At 46.1% G+C, this 24,676-nt stretch overlaps 7 protein-coding genes, besides 2 other annotated features; 2 read left to right on the plus strand and 5 right to left on the minus strand.

Annotated features, from left to right (window-relative positions):
* The first annotated feature begins 1,625 nt into the window (after positions 1 to 1,625).
* Positions 1,626 to 1,645: a sequence feature (Short protein (RCC_03428, CZT17594.1) was converted to a misc_feature.).
* A 67-nt stretch (positions 1,646 to 1,712) lies between these two features.
* Positions 1,713 to 1,746: a sequence feature (Short protein (RCC_03428, CZT17594.1) was converted to a misc_feature.).
* Positions 1,747 to 3,124: 1,378 nt separating this feature from the next.
* On the plus strand, positions 3,125 to 3,930 carry RCC_03429 (uncharacterized protein; the record flags this gene model as incomplete). XM_023768718.1 has 3 exons in its annotated part: positions 3,125 to 3,165; positions 3,294 to 3,438; positions 3,493 to 3,930. The coding sequence occupies 3 exons, from the start codon at positions 3,125 to 3,127 to the stop codon at positions 3,928 to 3,930; spliced, it is 624 nt and encodes a 207-aa protein (XP_023624486.1).
* A 799-nt stretch (positions 3,931 to 4,729) lies between these two features.
* Positions 4,730 to 6,514, minus strand: RCC_03430 (uncharacterized protein; the record flags this gene model as incomplete). XM_023768719.1 has 5 exons in its annotated part: positions 4,730 to 4,762; positions 4,818 to 5,774; positions 5,839 to 6,178; positions 6,240 to 6,401; positions 6,459 to 6,514. 5 exons carry the CDS (start codon positions 6,512 to 6,514, stop codon positions 4,730 to 4,732), a joined length of 1,548 nt encoding a protein of 515 aa, XP_023624487.1.
* A 316-nt stretch (positions 6,515 to 6,830) lies between these two features.
* On the plus strand, positions 6,831 to 9,866 carry RCC_03431 (uncharacterized protein; the record flags this gene model as incomplete). XM_023768720.1 has 2 exons in its annotated part: positions 6,831 to 8,237; positions 8,304 to 9,866. 2 exons carry the CDS (start codon positions 6,831 to 6,833, stop codon positions 9,864 to 9,866), a joined length of 2,970 nt encoding a protein of 989 aa, XP_023624488.1.
* A 167-nt stretch (positions 9,867 to 10,033) lies between these two features.
* On the minus strand, positions 10,034 to 10,672 carry RCC_03432 (uncharacterized protein; the record flags this gene model as incomplete). Its single annotated transcript, XM_023768721.1, has 1 exon — positions 10,034 to 10,672. One exon carries the CDS (start codon positions 10,670 to 10,672, stop codon positions 10,034 to 10,036), a length of 639 nt encoding a protein of 212 aa, XP_023624489.1.
* Positions 10,673 to 13,692: 3,020 nt separating this feature from the next.
* On the minus strand, positions 13,693 to 13,890 carry RCC_03433 (uncharacterized protein; the record flags this gene model as incomplete). The annotated part of the gene is made up of 1 exon (XM_023768722.1): positions 13,693 to 13,890. One exon carries the CDS (start codon positions 13,888 to 13,890, stop codon positions 13,693 to 13,695), a length of 198 nt encoding a protein of 65 aa, XP_023624490.1.
* Positions 13,891 to 16,301: 2,411 nt separating this feature from the next.
* On the minus strand, positions 16,302 to 17,291 carry RCC_03434 (uncharacterized protein; the record flags this gene model as incomplete). Its single annotated transcript, XM_023768723.1, has 1 exon — positions 16,302 to 17,291. One exon carries the CDS (start codon positions 17,289 to 17,291, stop codon positions 16,302 to 16,304), a length of 990 nt encoding a protein of 329 aa, XP_023624491.1.
* A 358-nt stretch (positions 17,292 to 17,649) lies between these two features.
* Positions 17,650 to 17,974, minus strand: RCC_03435 (uncharacterized protein; the record flags this gene model as incomplete). XM_023768724.1 has 2 exons in its annotated part: positions 17,650 to 17,793; positions 17,852 to 17,974. 2 exons carry the CDS (start codon positions 17,972 to 17,974, stop codon positions 17,650 to 17,652), a joined length of 267 nt encoding a protein of 88 aa, XP_023624492.1.
* Between the last annotated feature and the right edge of the window lie 6,702 nt (positions 17,975 to 24,676).

Consider the following 24,676-nt stretch of genomic DNA (forward strand, 5'->3'; position numbering starts at 1 on the left):
CTACGTCCTTACCGTTCCCTACACTACTAATATATAAGGAACTCGCGACTATCTTTAAGGACAAACAACTTGCTATAATTTAAGAGACTCTAGAGCAGGTAATAAGGGCAATATTACTAATATTACTACGATTAGATGGACTTAAGGAAAGGATTAATACTCTAGAGGATACGGAGCTTCCTACGTATATATAATGCGACTAGCTAATATTAACTGCGATAAATGTACATATAGAGACGAGCTCTAATAGTAAGCTATAGGTAATAACTACTCTTTTCGAAGTGCTTCTACGGTATTATTTCGAACTCTTGTTCCTATATAGCGTAGATAAGGAAGTCCTCGAAATTAGCATACGCCGCTACTTCGTTTCGGTGTCGCTTTATCTACAACTTAAGGATATTAAATAACTGCTCTATTAGATTAAAGTCCGGAGAGTAAGGTAGTAGCATCTCGAGTATATAGCTAGCCTCTTAAACGGCCTGTTCGACAGCTTTAGAGCGGTGGATTAATGTATTATCTATAATAACAATTATGCTAGTAGCTAGTTGTAGAAGGACCTATTAGATTAGCTAGTTTAGTATATCCTCTACGGTAATCGCTCCTTACTTTAATAATAGACCGTCTAAGTAACCTCGYATTATAAATGCTAGAACTAGTAACTACCGTTTAGAGCGTTTAGTTAGTAACCGAGTGTCTRCTAGATAGCTAATTAGTAACTAAGAGTACTTCCTAAGTGTGTTGTTAGTTAAGCTAAAACACTAACYTTCGTAACTCTCGTAACCTTATAGCGACACTAACAACCTACCTRTATCTATTCCGCTTATTATACGCTAACTCGTCGATAAATACTAGGTTATTACGCTTCTATCCGATGGCCTTCGCGCGCTAATACGACCGTAGTCGCTTATCGCGCTCTCTAGTAATCCGCCGAGCAACCTTTCGAGTCTATTATAACCGCGATAGTAAGGCGTATACGCCGCGGTCGCTATATACGTAGCTAGTGTTGTCGAATATCTACTACGCTATCTTATCCGCGTAGGCATCCGGCTACGACTAGATATACCGAAGGAAGCCCTACTCTTTATCTCGTATAAGGCGCGGTAGCCTACCTCTACGTATAGTAGGTAGAGGATACGGCTGTCTAAACAACTCGAAACTAAGCCTTATACGGCCAACTATCTTATAATAGGTAATACCGTACGTACGTCTAATAGCACGGTTACTACGGTTAGTAGTTTCGAAAGCTACTCGGAGCTAGTTATAGAGGTAGGTCTCTAACTACCGGCTAGTAGCCTTACGAGGCTCCTACGCGTAGTTAGAATAGTTAAAAACAATACCTTTTATACGGACTACTTACCGACATAGTAGGAACGATATAGGACTAAATTAGAGTGGATTGGACTTAATTTAGGGATGCTAGAGTACGCTGTAGTACTAATATTAGTAGTAGGGCCCTCTAACTTCCCCGCGGACCGACGAAACTAGCTGGGGCAGGTATTAATGCTGGCGTTCTAGTGGCGCTAGCGCTTAATAGGAACGAACTTCTTCGTAGTATCTACGGAGAAATGTGCTTACTATGCGTAATGTTCAGTAAGATATCCCGCTAGGCTCATTTATTATCGGGAATGTGGAAGCAATCTCATTGGTACGATACCTGCGTGAGGTCCACCGCGAAGGGGAGTTGCTAAGGCTAACTAATGTACCTGGATAAGTTCCTCTGCGAAAGGCCACGCAAAGATATCGTAGTATCAACGGAAACAGCATTATAACAAACTAGTGTGCCTCTGCGGTGAATCTATGTTGGTTCGACTTGTGTCTGCGATTGCCATCATTGCTATTACTTCGTGGCATGAGAAGTCGATGGATTTGATATTCGGAAAACCGATTTTCGTGGCCCATACATACTGAGTATGTGGGCCGGGTAGAATTTGTGCTCTCCCGTGTGCAGGGTGTWGGTAGATCGTGACGGCAGTGTGCAGATGGCTTGGGCATGCATATACTCATTTCAGCATGGCGAGATAGCTAGATATGTAAGCTGTAGCTTTGACTGGAACATTGGGTAGATGGACATCCATATCTTCAAATCAACGTACGCGCGCTGTCGTAAAGTGTAGTTGCGACGCATATCGCAGGTTCTGCAATTATTCGGACGGCCAGGAATTCCATATGGCTTCTCTGTAGGGCGACCAACCATCCTCTGGATCGCCGTCCTGGTACTTGTTTACCTTACGAGCTTTTCACGCTGTCAGACTTTGGGGGAGAGATCGTTCTCCTTATTGATATCCGCGGAGTGTTAAAGAACTCGACGATCATCCCGTGTCTGCAAGAACAATCTCTTTTCCCCATAGCTGAATGACACAACGATCGATCTTACACGAGGCATTCTGCGTGCTGCATGACCTAAGCTCGAATAGACGTCCTCCAGAAAAGAGGGACAGCGATAGTTGGTGTCGGTATCGGGATCAAGACTAAGAGTAAAAAGAAACTTGAAGCCCAGATGAGTTGTATCGGGTATGCCTTCGACACGAAGGGTCTCCAAATTGGGCCAATAATCTCCTTCGTCTGGCCTGAATAATCCAGGGAGCACTTCTATTCTGCTTGCTCACAGGTTCAAAGGTTGTTGGTCCTGCTCGGGCGAGGAATGTCCCAGCTTATTCTCTGGACCAGATGACAAAGGGTGAGAGCTACTCTAGATCGTGAAAGTCAGTCTTTCTGTGATATCTTTGTTGCACGAGTCTGGGTATTATATTGACCTTGACCATCGTTTGGATGCGCTCCACTTTTGCTTTTCAGCTTTCCGAACCCAACTATATTTTAATGACTACAAGGAGCAAGAATGTATCAGAGCGCCGAGATCTCCATCACGAACATGTATACCTGTCGCCATCCTCCGGAGCGGAGGGGTTGATGCTTAGACATTTCAAGACATGGCCGACAGTGGATTTTGTGTCAAGCCGCCAGCTTGCGCGGGAAAGGGAAAGGCATTCACCGGCATTTCGCTTGTGAACGCCAAGACCGAGCGTCGTGGATTAAACCACACTCCCGCTCTCTCAAAGTCTGAGCTACACACGACTTCCTTCTCCAAATAAGCTTGAACGCCTTGCATATCCGCGCTTCGCTCAGCATGGCGACGGAAGCGGTCAATTTCAAGGCCAATGCTAGGTCGTAAGCATCCCCCTCGTTTCGATATTTGTTACTCATATCGGCATATCCATTTTGATTGATGTCAAGAGCAATCACCAGACTCCCTGAATATTCTCGTACCGACTCTTCATCTCTAGTCTGCYCCATAGCGGAGACTTTTCCGATTTCACGATCGTGTGTGGCGACAAAACCTGGCAGGTCCATCGGGCAGTACTGTCTTGTCACTCTGTACATTTCAAGACTTGCTTCCTGAGCAAGTACACCGAGGCTGAACAGGGTAGAATGAATCTCAAGGTACACACCGTCGAGTCCTGAGTGCAATTCAAAGAGGTCACTAACAAATCGTAGGAAGATCCGCCCGAGGTCGTGGACGCTATGCTGCAGTATTTCTACGGCTTTGAATACAACCTCGAGATTGAAAAGAACCCCACCGAGAACGACGAATCTCTGCTCGAAATGCACTCCATGGTCTACGCCGTCGCCGAAAAATACCAAGCTGCCGACTTGAAAGCATTCGCCCGAGTCAAGTTTGCGACCGCGCTGGTTCGAGATGGCCGCAGCATTCTATACGCAGTACCCCACCTCTTCGAATCAACGCTCGAGACGGATTTCGGTCTCCGCGATATTTGCTTTCTCTCCTACGCCATGTCCATCCAAAAGAAGAAAGAAGCTGGGGATTGTGACGGGGGCAATCTGGCTGGTCTGATCAGTTCTTGCAAGCCTTGCATCGACCGTGTTCCCTGCCAAGACATTCTCCAAGATTATCTTATTCTACCCTCCAATTGATCTCACCATCGTGCCTTCATCTCGAGCTAGTCCGGATCCCGACATAGGTCCTCTGGTTCCTCCTAAGCTGCTCGATCTCCTGCAAGCCTGCTACTTACAAGATGCGAATCTTGACAAGAACGATCACCGTATCTCACCTGCATTCGCAGCGCTGGATAGATTGCCAAACGAGATCGCGATCTTCACTGCAGGGGCAGACAGTCTCATGCCGGAAGTCGAAAGATTTGTTGAGAGGTTGCAAACAGAGAGTAACTTGAGTCTCACTTACCGCAAGTTTGAGAAGTGTAGCCACGCATTTGATGTTTCTCCGAAGCCTGATTCGGTAGCGGAGAAGGCTCAAAAGGAAGCATACTCAATCGTTGTGACGATGCTCCAAGGATAGGGTCTCGAATGCATAGTGTTCTAAATTTGATGAATAGCTTCACGACCGTGACTTTGTGAGCTTGTGTTGGGACGATGTAGATGTCTTTTGCGGTATCGACTGTAGCTCCTGTATAGTCCAATAGCCTTTCTTTTCACATTATGCTCCATAGCGCGTGTAACTGTGTATAGGCCTTTGAATAATCAGTCAGTCGCCTATAAAAGTCACTCACTCAATTGAACATCATTATCGTGAACCTGGACAAGTCAAGGCTCCGTCAACAACTACGATGAGCTACCCCAACCCTAACCCTGTCGTGAAATAACTCAAATCCGACACACAGACCAACCTTGTCAAAACGCCAACAACAATTTCGCTCCCCGTCGATGCATTCGCGTCTGCATCCCACCTCTCCCCGCACCACAAGCCAGAAATCAATCAGATCTCGATATCCTCCAATGCCAGCATGATCTGCGTGAAGATGAGCAATTTGGACTGTTTCCAACAGATGGTACCGACCACTCACCTTCTCCATGTATCTCACACCCAGCTGGATGCCTGCTTCGTCATGGAATTGAGATTCGTCTGCAAAGTCGCCATTGTCATGATCCAGGCACGTTAGGCAATTGACAACAATACTGCAGTATCGGTCGCCCATTTTGGAAGGCAGTTGCCTCTTGGCCAAGGCGACGAGCATCTTCTTCGAATCCTCGGCATCCTTGGGATCGCTGGCTTTGATCGCCAATGCCAGCTGCTCTCCTCTGTTTGCAATTCCCTCAGGATCATACTCCGCGAACGAGGTCCACAGTCCAAGCTCGAGAAGACACACGCCAAGACTATAAATGTCGTGCTGCATCACGTACTTTTCTTCCGGATGCRTGCCTTGACGCTCTGGATGACGGTAAAGGTTCCGCTCCCAATCGGCATCTCCCAGCATTCCTGTGGAGTTCTGCTCTGCTCGGAACTGGCTGAAGCCAGTCAAGAACACCGACTCGAGGCTGCCTTTCAACCCTTTAGTCCAGAAGCCAATGATGGTCTCAGGTCGTATGTTTTTGTGGACGAAGCCGAGAGAATGAACGTAGCTCACAGCTCTGGCAAGCTGTTTAGCGATATTCATGCGCTCAGTCAGACTATGCTCAGTAGCGGAAATCAACATCCCGCGAAGACTTCTAGGCGATCGAWCTTTGTCAGTACCCGGTGGTTGTCGGAAGATGATCCAAAAGCCGCCTTCTTCCCGCACGACAAAGCCTTTGCACTGGAGCATGCCTATTCGAGTTGACTCCACAAATTGTAACTTCTCCGCAAGATCTCTGACATTCTTCACCAGAGCCTTGCTCCGGCTCTTTCCAACGTGCTCGAGACCGAGATCGATGCTGTCGACCACGTAGCGTCGCTTCAAATTGCTGTACATACTTGCTTTCGAGAATGGTATGCGCTGCACCCCCATGCCTTCCAACTGACGCGCAGGTAGCAATACACTCACCTGAGGACATATCAGCGTGTGTCTGAGAACCTTGCGCTGCTGGACTTCTTACACCTGAGCTTACACCGTCTTTGACAACTCCTCTTAGAGCTCTTGTAGCCTTCACGGATGAAGCTGCAGACTCGTCTTTACTCATTCCCTCATCAACGTCTCTCAATAACATGTCTACCGCAGGAGATTGTAACTTCAAAGTTATCAGTTTCCAGGTAGGATCAAACCTGGTCTGCCAGCGCTCCATTTCATCGATGGCAGAGTCGAGGTACTGCTTGACAAAGATGTATTTCCCTCGTTTGACTACAAATTTCGAGGAGCCATGTTCGTCGACGTTCTTCTCGAGGAGTCTCTCGAGTCGCCCAACTACGTTTTTCAGCTTGGCGATGAAGACGTTGTACAAGCCTATCTGCCTGGAAGCAAAGGATCTTAGCATCAGCCTGAACTTTTCAAAAACTTCCTTGGGACACTTACATGGCTTTGAAATCATCGTCCAAATCATCTTGCATCTGCTTGATCAGCTGGAGCTGGCTGTTGGTGCGAAACGTCGAGCTTTCAACCAGTATTACACGATGCTCTATCTCCTCGTCGGCGTGCTTGAAAGAGCGGCATAGCTCAACGAGAGCGTGGCCATGGCTTGCGCGAACTGCGTAAGCAGATATTGAAAAACCCTTGAAGATGATTTGCTCTTACTTGAGAGCTATGTCAATGGTGGCAACAATAGCAAGGGCAAGGCCAACAGCTTCCATTCTGTGCCTCGAGAACGTAACTATCAACAGAGAGACAGCCTGCTAGGCTCAAAAAGTATCATAGAGAGCTGACTGGGTGTTCTTGTCGACAGCCCAGATTATTGCGGGGCTCATGCGGGAGGAGCTGCTCTTGCGTGCGGCTGAATGCAGGGCTAATTTAAGTATCATGGTTCCCACACCCCCATTTGCCGATGTGGAATCTTTTCCCAGTCATGCCAACCCACGACGAAGGAATAGTTCTTCTACCGTCCAGAACATCCATTCGGCGAGGGCAGCAACGAGATACCGGTCTCATGGCATCGATTAGCCACTCTCCATGGCGCACTTGTCCGACGTTGCGCTAGCGCTTCAATTACACGCAGAGATCAAAGCGGACGACTCAGAAGTGACCATAATTCGCAGAAGAGGTGGTCACAGTAGATGGGGAGCATCGACCAGTGAACAGTGGAGGCGAGGTCGATGGATCAAAGATGGCGGCTTTGGTTCCGTCTACCTGGAAAATTGCATTAGTGGTTCTACTGTCGGCCACGTTCGTGCAGTCAAGAAGCTCCAAAAGGCACGAAGCGGAAACTATCACCATGAACTCAACGCCCTTGCACTTTTCTCGCTCGKCAAGTACAGAGACAGCTTTGTGCAATGTTTTGGTTGGTATGCCACGGAAGAGCACATCTATCTGACCATGGAGTTTCTACCACATGGCGACTTACAGCAGTACCTCGAAACTCCCCTGATGGAGACCGAAGCGCGAGCGATTACGACACAGATCTTGGAAGCACTTGAGTACATGCATGAGAGGCACTTTACGCATCGAGATCTGAAACCGGGCAACATATTGATACAGGCTCCAGGGCCAAACTGGTGGATCAAAGTTGCTGACTTTGGTATCAGCAAGCGTACGGAAGAAGGCATCACATCACTGCGTACGGCAATGGGGACACAGCATTTCGCAGCGCCGGAAGTGATACTCTCTGATCAAACTTCTACATATACGAATGCTGTGGACATTTGGGGAGTTGGAATGATTGCTTATCTCATGCTTGTAGGCATGCCCAACATGAACTTCAAAGACATCTTGAGATTTGCCGTTGGCGTCGATAAGATGTTCCCCAGCCAGACCATGATGGCTAAGAATCCGGGCTACGATGCGCTCTCGTTTGTTCAAGCGTCGCTGCAGCGAGACCCAAGCACTCGACCGAGTGTTGCTGAATGTCTGAAGCATCGCTGGTTGGATCAGACCGATCAGTCTGATCTGACGACAGAATTTGTGAGAAAGAAGAACACTTTTGAGAGTCTTACCAGCAACCATCGCGGCACACAATCCGAAACCGTTGTGCACCAATTGCACAGCCCTGCGACTGTTCGCCCGACTGGTGTGGCTTCGAACAGTACCGGGACACTCATGCCTTCTGCTCAGTGGTCAACAGATCAAAGCGAGCTCGGCCAGCGCTCCACTACTGCGCAGCGTCCTAGATCCGCCGTGTCTACAAGCAAGTCGGAGTCCTCGCTGCACGACTCCGGTCTGCAAAAGGACTACCACTCTGACCCAAATGCACTGGCCACCGCAATACAACACGAAGCCAATGCAAATTCGGATCACGACGTAAATACCGAAGGGGAAGTCCCATCGGAAAAGCTTATAGCATTGAAAGTCAGCGTTGATAGACGGGCGCGGAATCTTGAATTACCGCTGAGAGATCTGTCCACACACACGCTGAACGCGAAGGTGAGCGTAATAAACCTCGAGGACGCTTATAGAAGTATCAGCTAAATAGCTAAACAGTTGCGAAAGGCTCTCGGAATTGATGATCAAATCTCTTTGGAATGGTTCTCGGAATCATCCGGAGACTTTGAACAACTTGACGATGGTCGACCAGAGACTTTCACTGAAATGTATCAAACGGCTCGGGGCAGGGGGGTAATTCGCCTGAGACTGAATCGTATCGTTGTTGATTCTGAGGATTTCAAAGCTCTTCGCCGAGCCAAAGACGAACAGCTGCTTCGAGAGGAAGCAAATATTAAAGAGCTTGAACGCAAAGTGCGGCGAGAGACTGCTAAGCACAGGGCAGAACTATTGGAGCGAGAGGAGAGGATGGGAGTAATCGAAGGGAGGAAGGCTGGTGAACGCTCAACTGGTGTCGCCAAAGCTCGTCGAAACTACGCAGAAGCAGAGGGTGCTGCCGAAGAAGAACAGCAGAAGGAAGAGGTCAAGCTTAGCGCAGTTGAGGCAAACTTGAAGAGAGACATCGAAGAGAAGCGTGCAGCACTACCGAAAAGTCTCAAACTGCTGAAGAATCTTGAGGCGAGGGACCAAGAGGCAGGTCATGACAATGGACAACACGTTCATGCACCTGGGATCGATGGTCTAGGGAAGACAACCCACACGGAGAATGATAGGCCAGATGTCGATTATGAATGGGAGCGCTGGCAAAGGACCCCTTACCCGCATGCAGGACGCCGCCCTCATGACTCTGCGGGGTCTCAGGAAGAGTCTCCAGCTGGTGATAACCATACCACTGGCACAACTTTGGAGGCTGGACAGACGCAAAGCAGCCCGGATGTTCAGAACGAGACCTTCCATGCTTTGAGAATGTCCCAATATAACAATCATGCCATGGCCCCCGAGTCCCCCCAATATAAACATTCTGCCATGGCCCCAAGCCTTCCCAAATCCTCTAAATCCAAGGCCACGTCTTCTTCCAGAGAAAACGCGGAAGCAGATCGAGGGTTGCTTGGTTTCTTTCGGCGGCGGATCAACGGAGCTCGGCAGCCACCAACCACGATCAACACGACAACGCCTGCTCCTGATGCCAAGATCAACAGGACAAAGCCCACTCAAAATGACTATTCATCTTTCCAGTTTTTCCCTAGCGGAGAAGATACCATGCCAATCGTTGTCAAGACCCTCACTGGAAAGTCCATCCACTTTGAGGTGAAATCCTCTGACCTGATCCAACACGTCAAGACCCTACTGCATGAAAAAGAAGGCATCCCACCAAACCAGCAGCGTTTAATCTTCAATGGAAAGCAACTTGAAGATGCCATGTCTCTCGAACACTACAGAGTTACGCATAAGAACAATGTCCTGCATTTGGTTCTCAGACTACGTGGAGACTCGAGCAATACCGCAAATTTCAAGGTCTTTGTCAAGATGCTCAATGGAGTTACTTTGACGATACCCATTAGTAGCACTGCGACTATTCAAGATCTTAAAGAGCTTGTTCGTGAGAAGGAGGGGATTCCAATACATCAGATGCGTTTAGTCTTTGCTGGAACACAGCTCAAGGATGTTCAAACTCTGGCGGACTACAGGATTTGGAATGAATCGACTATTCATCTCATCTTGAGGGGATAAGACGAAGAGACTGGTGTATCAAGATCGCTGCATGGTTCTCTCACTGATCTGCAAGATGGAAATTTCTAATCAAAGTCATATTCATTTGTTGGGAAGCTTGTTATGAATAGATGCCATATCTTTCCCTTCAGCTTATTCCTCCGAATCGAATACTACATCGACTACGATTACGCCTTGCCCATCTTCGCCGCACTCCTCGCAGCAATCTCCTCATACCCTTCCATTCCCCTCTTCAACACACTCAACTTCCCTTTACTCAATCTATACACAATCCTCGTCCTCTTCGTCGCTTCATTATCATCCTCATCRCTCCTACTATCCTCATCACTCTCCTTATCCTCAGGTCTCGAAGCCGTAGCCAGAGCCCTCATAGATTCTCCCTTAACCACGCATCTTATGAAAAACCGATCGTAAGTGACGACYAAGATCGCCCCCTCGTAAGTCTTCAACGCTATAACTAGCGCTTGAATCGTATCGGTGTCCAGATGTGTTGTGACCTCATCTAGGATAAGAAGATGTGGAGGATCCGATAGAATTTTCGCCAGAGCTAGCCGTACTCTTTGTCCGCCGGAAAGCAGAGCGATAGGAACATCCGAAGCAATCTTGCTAGACAAGCCTACGCCCGAGAGAAGTCTACGAGCTACTTGCTCCGTAATTTTAGGTCCTACAAACTCTATTAAATAGCTTAAAGCTATAAGCTCCGGTCGCCTCGTAGCTAGAGTCTTAAGCTCCTTAGTAGCTTGCTGTAAATACAATGCAAACTTCGCTCTAGTGTGTCTCGCTATAGTTCCGCTCGTAGGTAGCATCTACTTCCCTAACCTAGCAACAACACCTATCGCCAAGCTTACTAGCGTTAATTTTCCCGAACTATTTAGACCTACGATACCGATACGATTACCGAGGTAGATCGTTAGGTCGATGTTATTTAAGATGTGCTTCTAATTCTTTCCCGTACTATAGGAGAAGTTGACCTTTTCGAAGCTAATAAGACTACTAGGAAATCTTAAATCCGAAGGTTCCGTAGGAATAACTATTATTACTAGAGGATCGAACGTAGGGACGTTAATCGCATTTCTATTTCTATTAGCATAGTAGCCCGCTCGATTACGATTTAACTTAAATCTTGTCCCTTTTACGGAAACCTATATGCCTATACGTTCGTTAAGTTTTTTCTTTCGAGACGCAGCTTGTTTAAGTTTCTTGTTATCTCTAGCACGTTTCGCGGCTACGACATTCCTATCGATAGTAGACTAGATGTGTTTTTTTTGTTTGTTCTAAGCATCTTTAAGGTAAGTTATATGTTTGTAGGTCTTTAATCGGTCTATTTCGTAGGAAGAGAGGTTCCCTCTAAAGCGTTCGAGGGTTTAGTTGCGGAGGACTAGGAGCTCTTCTGCTACTAAGTCGCTAAAAGAGCGGTTATAAGTAACAACTATTACTGTCGTATTAGTTAGGTCTTAGACGTAGCGCTCTAGCTAGATAAATAAAGGGAGATTAAGAAAGTTAGTCGGCTCGTCGAGGAGTAGGAGATCTATGTAAATTAGCAAGATTCCATAATCGCATAATCTTTATAGACATACTAGGAGATTAATAGAGGGCATAGGCGAGACTACATCTCGTTCGCCATCCACCTAAAAGCTACGATCGTAGCTAATTAATAGCTTCCTCCGAGAAGCCTAACCCTATAAGAACGGACCGAGCCTTTACTTTAGTAGTAGACGCATCTATCTTAACATAATTAGCATCGACTTAGTTATCTAGTCCAAATAGACGAAAGAACACTTACTAACTCTAAACTCGTCTAAATCTCTACTATTATCTCCGTAGCCTTCTACGTCTCCTCCCCTATCTCCTTAGCTCTAACAACCTCCGCCCTAACTCTCTCCTTTAAAACTTCAAACTCCTTCTCTATCTTTAACAACACCTTTTTCGYATCCGCCCCTCTCCCTCTACTCCTCCTAATAGCACTCTGCCTAACCGCCTCTAACTTCCTCTCTAATCTCTTAAATTCAACCCTTCTATAAGCCCTTACTCCCGTAGTCGCATCCCCCGAATTCTTAATCCCCTCCCCTAAAATTTTAGCTTTATATAGTAAAATCTCCCGCTGCTTATTACTCCTTACTACAAAATCCAGTACACTCCGTTTATTTAACTCCAGCCCTTTAATCTTATCTTCTRACTCCGAAGAAGTCGTCTGTCTAAGTAGTAAAACCTTTACCCCGCGCGGTATACTAGGGATTTAATCCGTAGCAATAGCTCTTAAAAGCGTAGACTTCCTAATCCCGTTCCTACTATGTAGAATATAATGTCTTCTACGCTAGAGTTGGAAATTCGTATGTAATAAGAGTTCGCGGTTGCCGATAGAGATGCTTAGGTCTTTAACGACGATTTCTTTAAGGGTGTTAGATTCGTCTATGTCGGTGTAGAAGCGACTTTCTTAGGCTGTAATTATAAGGGTACCGGCGGCGGAGGATTTGGAGTCTTTAGTTTTACGGGGTGGTATTTTTCGCGATAGTGCTAGGTAGTTATATCGCTAAAAGAGTGTCTTAGGTAGGGAAAAGTAGTATCGTTAATAAAGTAGGAATAGAATAAAGGAGGAGCCGTACTATTCTTCCTCTAAGCAGTAGTAGTAACAGCAAGTCTTTTTAAGTCTTAAGCTAAAGACCTAAGAAGATATGCAAACCCCTTAAAAAGTTTTAGGATCCTATTACGTCTATATAACTTCCTTCCCTATAATTCATTCTATAAGTTAAAGGCAAAGCGAACTTAGTTAGCTAAGGTCGTGTTTTCCCACCTACGGTGTCTCTATAAAGTCTAAGCCCTACATTAGTCCCCTAGCTAAGAAATCGGGCCCGAAATTTCGGTGGCCGGTTTAGTACGGCGGCGAGAGGAGCAGATATTTTATTAAGGTCCTACCCTCCCTTACCTCCTACCTTCTATTACTTCGTCCTATTCGTAGATTAAGAGTACCGTTCTATACAAGTCTCCTTCTAGGCATTTTCTACCCTATCTTACTATCTAATCTATACACAGAAATAGAAACTTTCGTTCACTCGTTATATAACGCTATTAGAAAAACCAGCTATAATGCTGCTTTAATGCAATTACTGTGCCGTTCTTCTATATACTTTTTCTAGTCCGAAACTTTTCGAGCGTTAGTCTACTATTCCGCCTACCTATAGATCTTATAGTCGTACCCTTTTTATTCTTATTAAACGCTAGTAAAAGGCCTTACACCCCTCTCCTCGTCCTTATTCTGTCCCTGCTCTATACTACTAGCTCTATACGGGTTTCCCGCTAACCGACTTATAGGCACCGGAAAGATACTACCGCTACCCTATATAGTCTACGTCGGGATTTGCGTTGTCGGCTAGTACGCCGAATTTATACTAGCACTAGGGGTTCCTATAGGACTTCCCGTAGGCTAATACGCCCTACTTTTACCCCCGAAAGTCTACGAGCTTACCTAAGGATAGGCTTGCGTGTATCCGTATTCTATATAATCTAACTCGCTAGGTTCGTTAATTGTAGGTACGCTAGGTAGCTACGCGGTAGTAGCACTCCGGAATCTCTCTAATTCCACGCTATTTCTAGGTCTACGCTTTCCTCTCGTACTTGCTCTCCGTAATATATTTCTTACATCGCTAATGTCCTAGTTATTAATACTAGGTCTAGGACCGCCTCCGAGAGTACTATCGTCGTCGTCGTGAACTACTACATTAGCGCCGGGATTACGGGAGTTAAGTTCGTTAATGATTTTAGCATCTTAAGCGCTTATAGCTACTATTCCTCCCGCGCTATTGTTTAAGAATATCTGCTTAAGGTCTTCTTAAGTGTTACTAGGCTTTCGAGGTAGGAAGAGACGAGCCCTCTCCCTCTCTAAAGTAGCCGCCTTAGCAGCCTCTCGCGCCTTAGAGTCGGAGATAGTAACGCCGTAGTTAGGGTTAGCTACGGTTCCGGGAGCGTCTATACCTCCTCCTAGTAGGTAGATAGGTACTACGCGGAGAGCCGAGACTAGCGTATACATGAACTTACTACGGCGTATAGCGCGGAGTGTCTCGTTTAACTAGTTGGATTTGTGCTTAATCTCGACCTTTAACTAGAGCTTAGACATGTCTAATGTGCCTAAAAATAACCCCAACCTACCGAGATGGAATATTAGCGTTAGAGACGCGATTAAATAGGGGCGAGTCGTAGGAGGGCCGATTAGCGGCGTTAACGCTAATAACGACTAACCGATTAATATCTTGTATTTCTAGTTATGCTTTCGCTAGAAGGGGCCGAGGCTACTAAAGAATAGTTTTATATGTCGCAAGCTTCTATACGCTTATAGGGCGTAGGTTAAAGAAGTGAAGACTATTGTCGCGGCTCGCTATACTAGGTGGCTCGCGACGCTAGGATAGACGTTATATAAGTTACATTCGTAGGCTAGTAAGCTAGGTTAGCGCTAAATACCTTTGATTCTTCGTTTAGCTACTTCGTGTAAGAGATGTCGCCCGTAGCTATCGCTCTAGAATTTCAGCCGTGTAATCTCGCGGATTTACGTCTCCTTCGATATAAACTTCGTATCTTATAAGTTATATAAGTATCTAAGTATAACCTGTCGCTTGCTAGAGCTCTAAGCTTTCTCTTTAAGCTATAGCTATGTTATAGGCAAGTTAGGCCTAAAGAACGAGCGAAACTAGCCTTAGGGTTGGGGTATACGATTTCTAGAGTTAACTACGCTATCGCTCCGACTCCCGAACTTCTTCTTCTTTTAGAACATCGATATAGTTTACGTAACGGCGATGTGCTATATAGGTATTAAAAAGACATAAATCTATTAAAATATATTCGTTTATGTATCTATAGTACTATTATAGACATTCGTTAACCGAGCGTTACGTAATCGACGCCGTCGCGAAATTTGGGTTATATGTAAACGGATTAGGGTTAATTTATTAGGGCTGGGGTAAGCGACGGCGAGGTATTACGCACTCTGTATATCTCGAGCTATATGCTACTTAGTATATATACGTTTATAGGCTATTTCCTAAATTCTAAGATGTCTTACATATATATAGCATCGAAATACTACATTGCGATGTTTTCTTCATTTAAGAGAGGAACTTTCGGGAGTCCGAGGGATGGGGTAGTTGACTCTGGAAAGAGTGTATTACAACTGATGGACCAACTCAGCTTTTGTTCGCGACCAGGAAACACTGCTTTACGGGATCCTCAAATGCATGTGATCTACAGAAGATGTGGTTACTACTGTCTATTCTATTATGTGTTCGGAGCTCGGTGGTCAGACCGTGTATTGTTGCTCAAGCTCAAGAAGCCATGTCTAGCACTTCTTTCGGAGGACCAAAAGTCTGTGCCGGTCGGTTGCGGAGCTGTTAGCCCCTCCATCCACCATACTAATTTGTATACAAAACAGAGATTACACCACAACCACACTCAATTAAGCTATACAGCAATACTCACGTTGTTGCCAAGGCTTCTGAGAAGGTGCTGATAATTTCACACGGTGAATTCGTGCATTATTGGGCCTCAGAAATGAAGCTCTTACTCCAGCTATCTATCGTTGTATTCAATGTCCGTCCCTGGGTCGCGGGACACAATCACAGTTCCTTAGAATGTCCTTCTCCACACTTATCTCCTGGCCTTTGCCTTGCTTAAAACCAGCAAGTGGAGACGATTGTTGCCGTATGCTAAGTACGTCCTGGAATATGCTGTTGCTATACAAGACGAGGACAGGACGGATCTTGCTCGGAAATGTGCTATGAGTTTATATAATGACGGGCGATGGGAGGAGGTGGAGGAGCTGTTTGTGTAGGTAATGGAGACGAGAAAGCGAGTGCTTGGAGGAGAGCATCCAGACACGCTGTCCAGTACGGCTAACCTCGCCTCCACGTATCTGAATCAAGGGCGTTAGAAGGAGGTGGAGGAGCTAGAGGTGTAGGTGATGGAGACGAGAAAGCGAGTTCTAAGAGAAGATTAGGGCTTGCGAAACATAACGAATTCTTGTGCTGCTTTGTCCCTAAATGTTCTTGGCGATTGAGACGTAGGCGCCACGCTCGCTTTCAATGAGCAGCTACTTAGAAGGAGGTGTGCACTAGCAAGACATGTTTCGGTCGTTATGGTGCTTCGGCCCTAGCTGCTCGTTCCTACCTCCCAGTGCTCTCGTAAGTGCCAGTCAACCGGCACATCGCGAAGTAGCTTGAGTTTTTCGCACTTGGCATACCGCAGCCGTATAGGCACCGAAGTTGTTCATCACAAGAAGTATTCTTCGATTCTAAGACTCTGTCAATGCCAACGAAAGGAGCGACCCATCACCTTTCCTGTTCTTCTTGCCTTGCCATTGTGTTTCCGCACACAATTCAAGACATCATCTCCGGAACTTAGTGAGCCAAAACAACGTGGTTCAGCAGCCTTTAGAATAGACAAAACCAGAGGCTAGGCAGCCGAGTCAAGAGACATTCCTAGCATACCGTGCTCTAAAGMAGCAGCCGATCCTTCCATGCTTTCTAGCAGCTCGGCTGCAGTTTGCTGCATGCTGTTGCTATTCAAGAGAGATTGCAGCGCCGCATCCCAGTTGTGAGTAAGCTGCCTTTTGTCCGAGTCGTAGAGTGAGCTGTGTTCGATGACGTCCCTCCATCTATTGATGGCAAGACGCACCTCGTCAGGCAAGCATTTGAACCATTCGTCGTGGACTTTAGACTTGCATGATTGCACGTCACAGTTCAGTTCGTACCTGTTTTCAGCCAGCTGCAGATGAATGAGTTCCTCCATTCTCTGTGGAAATACGAAGGAAACCTCGAGACACTTCTTCAGCCCAGGATAGCACCTTTTCCATTGTTTGATCCTCTTATCGGAAGCGCTTTTCGCACAGCCAATCTTGCACATATCAGGTACACCATCCCACGTAAACACATACAGAACGCCAGTGGGAAATTGGTTCTCTTTGATGGAACTCTCCAGTTTCTTTGCGAATGTGGTCTTAGCATTTCTTTTACAAGGACGAAATGATACGACCTGGGCAAATGGATGGTCCTTAGCATGTTGCAGTAGTATTGGGCCATAGTGTGATGTCAAGGACTCCAGCTGAGCATTTAAGGCATCCTCGGTATGTGCATTGCAGATAAGAAGGCGGACGGTAGATTCTGATACAACGCTTTCTGGTTCCGTCAGAGGAATCTTACTCAATTGCCTTTCAACACTTTTGAGAGATCCTTCCGGAGATTTGCCCAAGCACCTGGCGCTCTTCTGTGTGCTTGCTATGCACTGACGTCCCTCTAGGTCCTGGAAGTTCAGTGCCAGCGCCGATGCTGACATGTTTAGCTTTCGTAATGGTTGTCCTAGGCGTGTCTGTCTGGTGATTTGGGACGAGGCTACAAGAGAACAAATCGAATAAAGAAAGTCCGACACTGAAGTCAAGTGAGTCATGGCTGCATCGAAACTGTGGAACGGTCATGCCTTGCTGTTGACCATGCAAGGTTATGCAGCAGGAATGCCCTTCCCCGCGCGTGACCGTTACGAAGTTCTCGGCACAAGCGACGTACATGCGCCCTTTTTCAATGGCATCGAACAAGAACAGCGGGCAGAGTTCTTGAGTAACGTTCGGGCAGAGACCGTGCCGAACCTCGTTTTGCTACCCATGCTTGGTCTCACGACGCAACAGTAGATATGAAGGAAATATGCAAATTTGAGTTTCATTTACAAGCATCACGCTAGACGATAACCCTCAAAATTCTCAACAGCGCGGAGAAGCCAAAGTCTACATCCATAAACGATCATGATCATCTCAAGCTGTCGGGGACCCATACTTGCGGCCATGATGTCCATCGCGAGCCCTGAAGCCCGGTACCACTTCACATGGTTGTGTATTATCGATCAACATAGCCATGCTGATCTTGGCATTTAGCAGCGCCGAACACAACTTGTCGCTCTGCAATCGGAGCCATGTCAGGATTCGTTGCACGGCTGACGAGCGACGGTACGTTTACTCTAGAAAATTTAGTCCTTGCGACAAGCCAGCTCGATTCAGTTCGGTATCGTTCGGTGTAGGAATCGGGGTGGAATAGTGAGTACGTGCAGATCGGAACAATCTTGTGATTGTCTAGGACCATCTTGTGTGATTGTCTGGGACCATCTTGTGTGATAGTCAAAATCTGTAAAGCACGGATGACGAGCCTATGTTTTTGGCTCAGTTGGGTTGTGATCTGGTTTGCTCATTCTTTGACTCAGCTAGGCTGCGATATTTTTGGCTGCTGTTTATGGTCTTCCGAGTGAACCCCCGTTGCTACTTCTACAGCGTTCGAGCCGGCTTCCATTACGCGCTTTCCAGGCAGCACGAACACCACGCAAGCATCGAGATTGCACCCTTGAACACACACTCATCTCTTTTCAAATCATATCCAAGGATAAACTGGCGTGGAAATGCCGTGCGTTTGTGAGATGATTAATTTTCCAAGCAATATGCCGACCGGCGATGATTTTTACAGGGATCATAGCAAGAGCATTATGAGGGGAACGTGGAGATTGAGGGCCGCCATCCTGGGAGGAAGACTTGTCCACTCATAATCGTCCACCGGCGAGACTTTCATGTCACTGTGTGCGGTTTTAGCTTAATTCAATTGGATTTTGTTGGAGCCCCCGGTCTTTGCCCCAACGGAGGTGCGGAACAAGGCTCTCTATTCTACCACTGGTTTTTGTGCCTCTTTCCAACTTTCGTCTGCCTTCTACCGCAGTGGTCTATAACGATGCAAGAGACGAGGCCTTCCCTCCGTACGATCTGTTCACAGACCGACGAGCGAACTACAAGCGAATGAAAGACCAATGCGATGAGACGGCACCAGCGAGGATGGCTTTAACCAAGGGCAGTGATTCTCTCCGGGACCAGGCAAGGATATGGTGGTACAGTTATGTGTCTTGCAGCTGGTGCTGTCTCCCCCCTTGGCCTCGAGACGAACAACGTAATCAAGATTCGATACTTGCGCGGAGAGAGAGACAAATTCCTGCTTATCATTTATTTAAGCAATTCAGCTTCTCGAACTAGGTCGTAGGTGACGAGTGACGCCGTCCCATGGAAGTGGAAGCTATTGGACGAGAGTGGGGCGGGGAAGGTCCTTGGGCACCAATGGCATCGGTAGTCAATGCCCAACAGTGCTCAAATGACCTCACTTATATTTCTTAGGAGAAGGTTCTAGTCTGTGGCTTCTTCTCGGCTTGGCAACCTCGGAAAGTTAATGGACCGCAACCAGTTCAGCAGATCATGCCGGAACCTAGGCGGAGCGGGCACCATCGCAGGAATATTTGTCAGGCGCGCGTAAAGCTCAGGCTGATCGGCTCCGCTTACAAGGACACGACCAGGACATTGATGCTGCCAAGGATACCATCCTTACACAGTTCGATCAGGCGGACTCAAACGGATTCCATTCCTAGAAGCACGTTCAGACGGAAGGCTCCGTAACACATGGGCACCCTGCGGTGATACTAGAGCAAGACCAACAGACACCGATTCGATGACCTCCATCCCCGTTCCAAGTCTGAGATTTACGATTATGCACTATTGAAGGCTGCTAAGCCAGAGTTGCGTAACTTTTGCTGCCTGGAAAAGTGTACGCAAGAGTTGCTTTGTGAACGACGATAAATTGGTCATTCGTCCTCTTAAAAGCTTTGGTAACGTCCCTCCCTACGGGTCGAAAAACCCTCTACACCGAACGAGATTCATAGTTAAGGCAGTTCAAATCTTCACTACATGATTTAATAAGATGTGCTCCCTAAAATAGTGTTCTTCGACCGTTTCTTCCTATAGAACTCGGCTGTAATAAGCCTGTTACTAAGGTCTAGGTGTCGCCGCGATTAGATTCGCTAATAGTAGCATAAGCAGCTTCGAGTTCTTACCCTTGCTCTATTACTACCGCTAATATATATTTAGATCGTGGGACATAATACGAGAGCCTACCTCTTAAGGTCGATGCTCCTTACTTTTCGAGGTGTTTGGCCTTTAGATACGTACGCTATAAATTAATCCGCGCGGAGGTAGAAGCTAGGCCTTAGTAATAGCATTTAGGATGTTTTAGGATGCGGTAAGGCACGTTATAATATAGTACCCCACTCTATCTCGCGTTATGCTATAATCGGTAAATACTATAGCGTAGTAGTATAGCGGAATAGCTACACCTAGAAAAATGCCTATATAGTCTTACTTTCTATATAGATAGGCGGTAACGAGAGATGTACTATAGGTAAGGGCATAAGACAAAAGACCTATGTTAAAGTATGCTTTAACCTTTATATACTAGTTAGTGTTAATCCTAATCCTCACTAATAACGAGTACGCCCGCGTCTAGTAGTATCTATACTACCTTCTCGGAGCCTCGAAATAATACCGCCCGTAGCGTATTACCGTAGTACCCTCCCTAAGCGTTAACCTCTACTCCCGTAGCTAGTAGCATCTATACTACCTTCTCGTAGCCTTCTAATAATGCCGCCTATAGCGTATTACCGTAGTACCCTCCCTAAGCGTTAACCTCTACTCCCGTAGCTAGTAGCATCTATACTACCTTCTCGAGGCCTTCTAATAATGCCACCTATAGCGCATTACCGTAGAACTCTCCCTAAGCGTTAACCTCCGCTCCCGTAGCTAGTAGCATCTATACTAYCTTCTCGGAGTCTCGAAATAATGCCGCCTATAGCGTATTACGGTAGCGCCCTCCCTAAACGTTAACCTCTACTCCCGTAGCTAGTAGCATCTATACTACCYTCTCGTGGCCTTCTAATAATGCCGTATATAGCGTATTACCGTAGCGCCCTCCCTAAGCGTTAACCTCTGCTCCCGTAGCTAGTAGCATCTATACCACCTTCTCGGAGCCTTCTAATAATGCCGTATATAGCGTATTACCGTAGCGCCCTCCCTAAGCGTTAACCTACGTACCCGTACCTAGTAGTATCTATACTACCTTCTCGAGGCCTTCTAATAATACCGCCTATAGCGCATTACCGTAGTACCCCCCCTAAGCGTTAACCTCTACCCCGGTCTTAAGAAGTTTATCTATCGTCTACTCTAATCTAATAAAGCTAGTATAGTATAGGCTRGATSCGATATTTTTAAGCTCCCCGAACGGACCTTCCTATGTTCGGTCTAGCTAGTACACTTRTAACTAGTTATRTATTACGTCCTCTTTAYATAGTAGGCCTAGCTCGTAAGYAGGTTGTGTTATCTRTTAAAGAGCTAAATAGTAGAACTACGACCCTRCCGTATATTAGAGTAACGGGAAAGTCCCGAGATCTTGCTCCGTAGACTRCTTCGCCTTACTCTTRCTATAGTRTRTAATATATGTAATATAGCTTTAGTTAAGTATCTTRTGTTCCCTAGAGCTCTTAAAGAAGAAGTCCTTAGCATTACCTTTAAGGATACGCTTCGACTCTAGGTACTCCTTTATAGAVAAGTGCGCTAGCCTAACCTTAGTGTTATCTCTAATCTGTTAACGATAACTTATAAGCTCGACCTTATCGTCTTTAGACTCTAGCTTATTTCCTCTTAYACTTTCGAYATCTTCTAGATTATCTTCGTCCTCCCTATCTCCTACGATTACGAYAAGATCCGATAGGATCTCTAGCGTATTATATAGTCCTAGCCGATCGTCTACTTCTACCCTTCCGTCCGCCGCTAAGTCGATAATAGTAGCATCGACGAGTTCGCCGAGACTAGGAGGGGATTTAGCATATACTAGCTAGCGAAGGAGTTAGAGGGCATCTAAGCGTAGTGCTTTATCGATTCCAACTAGCATCCGCTCGTACGTCTCGTCTAAGGTCGACGGGAGAGAGTATAGAGCCTCCTTTATAAACCTTAGCCTTATAGACCTTAGCTTCTTTAGCTCTTACGTTTAACAGAATGCCTATCGAAACCTATATAGAAGTAGAACGTTAGTACTTACGGTTAGCTATAGAAGAGCCGAACATCTTACATTCCATCTGCTTTTTTAGAAATCGTGCTTTCGATTAGTGCCTAAGTCGCCGGATCTAGCCGAGAGAGTCGATAGTTACGTAATAGCTACGTCGCTATATACTTACGAATGTCCCCGTCTACGGCATTTGTTTCGATAGGTAAGGGTCCCGCTCCTAGTATTAATAAAGACTCCCGTATGTTAGGTAGCTCGCGGCTCGTCGCTAGGATCTTAAGTTATAGTGCTACATACGACAGTCGTACTAAGCACTCTATTATATAGTGTCGTACATTACCGTCTTCTTATAAGGGTAAAGATGTAGCAATGTATTAGACACCCGTAATCACTCGATTAGAGATGAGACTAATTCTTATAGGTTAAATGTACGCTATACGTAGGAGTTATATATACGCYAAGCCTACGCTAAGCAGTTAGGTCAYATTATACTCCCTTCTCTAAGGTTRGTTAATCYAGCTACCTCTATTAATCCTGTTATTATAAGGGCTCTTACACGGCCCTTATAATTACCTCCTTCCCCCTATACGAACTGGCCTTAGTTCGGGGTCTTAGGAAATAGAGGCGCGCGCGCGTCGCATACGTCGCGCTCGGGGTCCGTAGGCTCTATATAGTAAAGTGCCTATTTTCTAAGCAACCTTCGGGCTATTYACATAAAAGCCGGCTAGTTAAACTAGCTATATAGGAAGTAGCCGCTTTCGGAACTTTATCCTCCTTCTAGTAGGCTAAATGCCGTACCTAGAAGGGCGAGGGTTTAATTCCCTTAATAACCGCTGCTCGATAAGAGGGTTAATAAGTCCCCTACTACGCGGCGTATACGTTACCGCTACTATCCGCAAGGGTCTTATATCTACAGATCTCTAAGTAGGTTGTTTGCTAAGTAACCTACCCTAGTAACCACTTCTTGTTAATATTCTTTCTGCCTTATAGATTTCTCTTCTAAACATCTACTCTTTATTATGCCGCTACGCACTCCCTATAAGCGTCGCGCACCCGACCCGCCGGCGACCCTAGCTTAAGCGTCGGCGAGTAAGCGCCGCGCCGTCGAGGTGCCTACGGCCTATCGCCGCTACACGCGGTTAGCACACCTTCGTATTAGCTATCGCTATAACGCCGTCTTTAGCTCGTTTAAGCGCAAGTGCGACTACTATAAGTAAGTAACGCTTATTCGAGACGCCTGCTCCTCTCTTACGTAGCGCTAACTTCCCTTAAAGGAACAATTATTAYAAGTGTAAACCCGTGCCGGTAGCGATGCGCCTACGCTACGATAGCGTTATAGCTACGGCCTACGAGCTTAATCTAGTAGATGCTACTATGTAGAAGGGCAGTTAGGAGGAAGCTACTTATAAGGCGGCGGTAAACACCTTTAGCGTTAAGTTAGATGCTTAGATCCGYGTTAACGAGCCTACCTCGGGTATACGGCGTATAAGTAGCGTAGTCGAGGCGCCTAATCTTACTCGCTTAACGAACAATCTTATAGCTATTACTTAAGTCGGTCGTATCGTAAGTGTCTCGCCTACTCCTCGTATACGTCTGTAATACTAACCGTCTATATAGTAGTTAGAGATAAATAGGTAGTCTACTAATGCCTTCGATGCTGCCCTTACTAGAAACGAGCTGTTCGAGGAGTCCGAGGCGGAGGAGAATAAGTTTAAGTAGAGTGCTTAGCGCGTTCTCTAGGCTTGCGTAGCGCATACGCCTATCTTTTAGTACAGTCTATAAAGTAATCCCCTTTAGGTCTGACCGTAATAAAACTACTTAATTCTTATTACTCTTCTTCTATTTTGCTCCGCTCTACTTCCGAGCCTCTTTTACTACGCGGCCTCTACGTATGCGCGGAGCCTACGCCTCGAACCTGTCGAGAGCTTCGTAGTCTTTAATATATGCACTAGGTTCCTACTAGTTATATTCTAATAGCTATCTACGCTACTTTACTAAATAAAACGTTTCGCCCTTCTACACCCTCTTATTAAGAATCTCTTTAACCTCCTACTACCTATCCTCGTCGACTACGAGTAGTATGCGCTCCTCTTACGCTTTACTCTTYYGGCTAGAATATAGCTCTAATAGAGTAACGTAGAAGACGTTATAGATCCTTGCTAAGGTAGGTAACTATAAGCGATACGCCTAAGTCCCGATTACGTTAATTACGCGGTATAGGCCTAGCTATTTAGGTCCTATCTTTTTCTTGCCCTCTAGCTTAAGGTTCTTCGTAGAGAGAAGCACTAGATTACTAATATTAAAGCTTATAGGCTTATAGTTCTTATTATAGTACTTTAACTGTTGCTCTTTAGCTTCACGCTATCGCTTAGTAAGCTCCTTATATACGCTACGCATGCGCTTCGCTAAGTCGATAGCGGCCGGTATTCTCCCTTCTAAGAGCTCGTCCCGAGCGATGTCTTAGGCATTAGCGCCGTCGCCTAGAGGGCGCGTCGCTAGCTCTAGGTTCCATCCGTAGAGGATTTGGAAAGGGCTTATTTTAAGGCCCGCGTACACGCTGTTATTACACGTAAATTTAGCTATAGGTAGCTATTACGCCTAGCTGTCCTACTACGTGCCGTAGTAGCAGCGTAGGTATTGCTTAAGCGTCTAATTGGCTTTCTTAGTCTATCTATCCGTCTAAGGGTAGAAGGCTGTACTTAGCTTACGCTTTATATACGCTTCGTAGCAGAAGTTAGACTAGTATTAGCTAGTAAAAACCGAGCCTCTGTTACTAACAATGCCTACTAGCACGCCGTATTTGCAAACTACGTAAGATATAAAGATATCCGCTAGCTCTACTATATTACATTGCTTAGTAGTAGGGATAAATAAAGCCATCTTGCTATAGCGGTCGACGATTACGAGCACCGTAGTATAGACGCT

This window comes from Ramularia collo-cygni (genome assembly GCF_900074925.1).
Source record: "Ramularia collo-cygni strain URUG2 genome assembly, contig: RCC_scaffold04, whole genome shotgun sequence".
Classification (NCBI taxonomy): domain Eukaryota; kingdom Fungi; phylum Ascomycota; class Dothideomycetes; order Mycosphaerellales; family Mycosphaerellaceae; genus Ramularia; species Ramularia collo-cygni.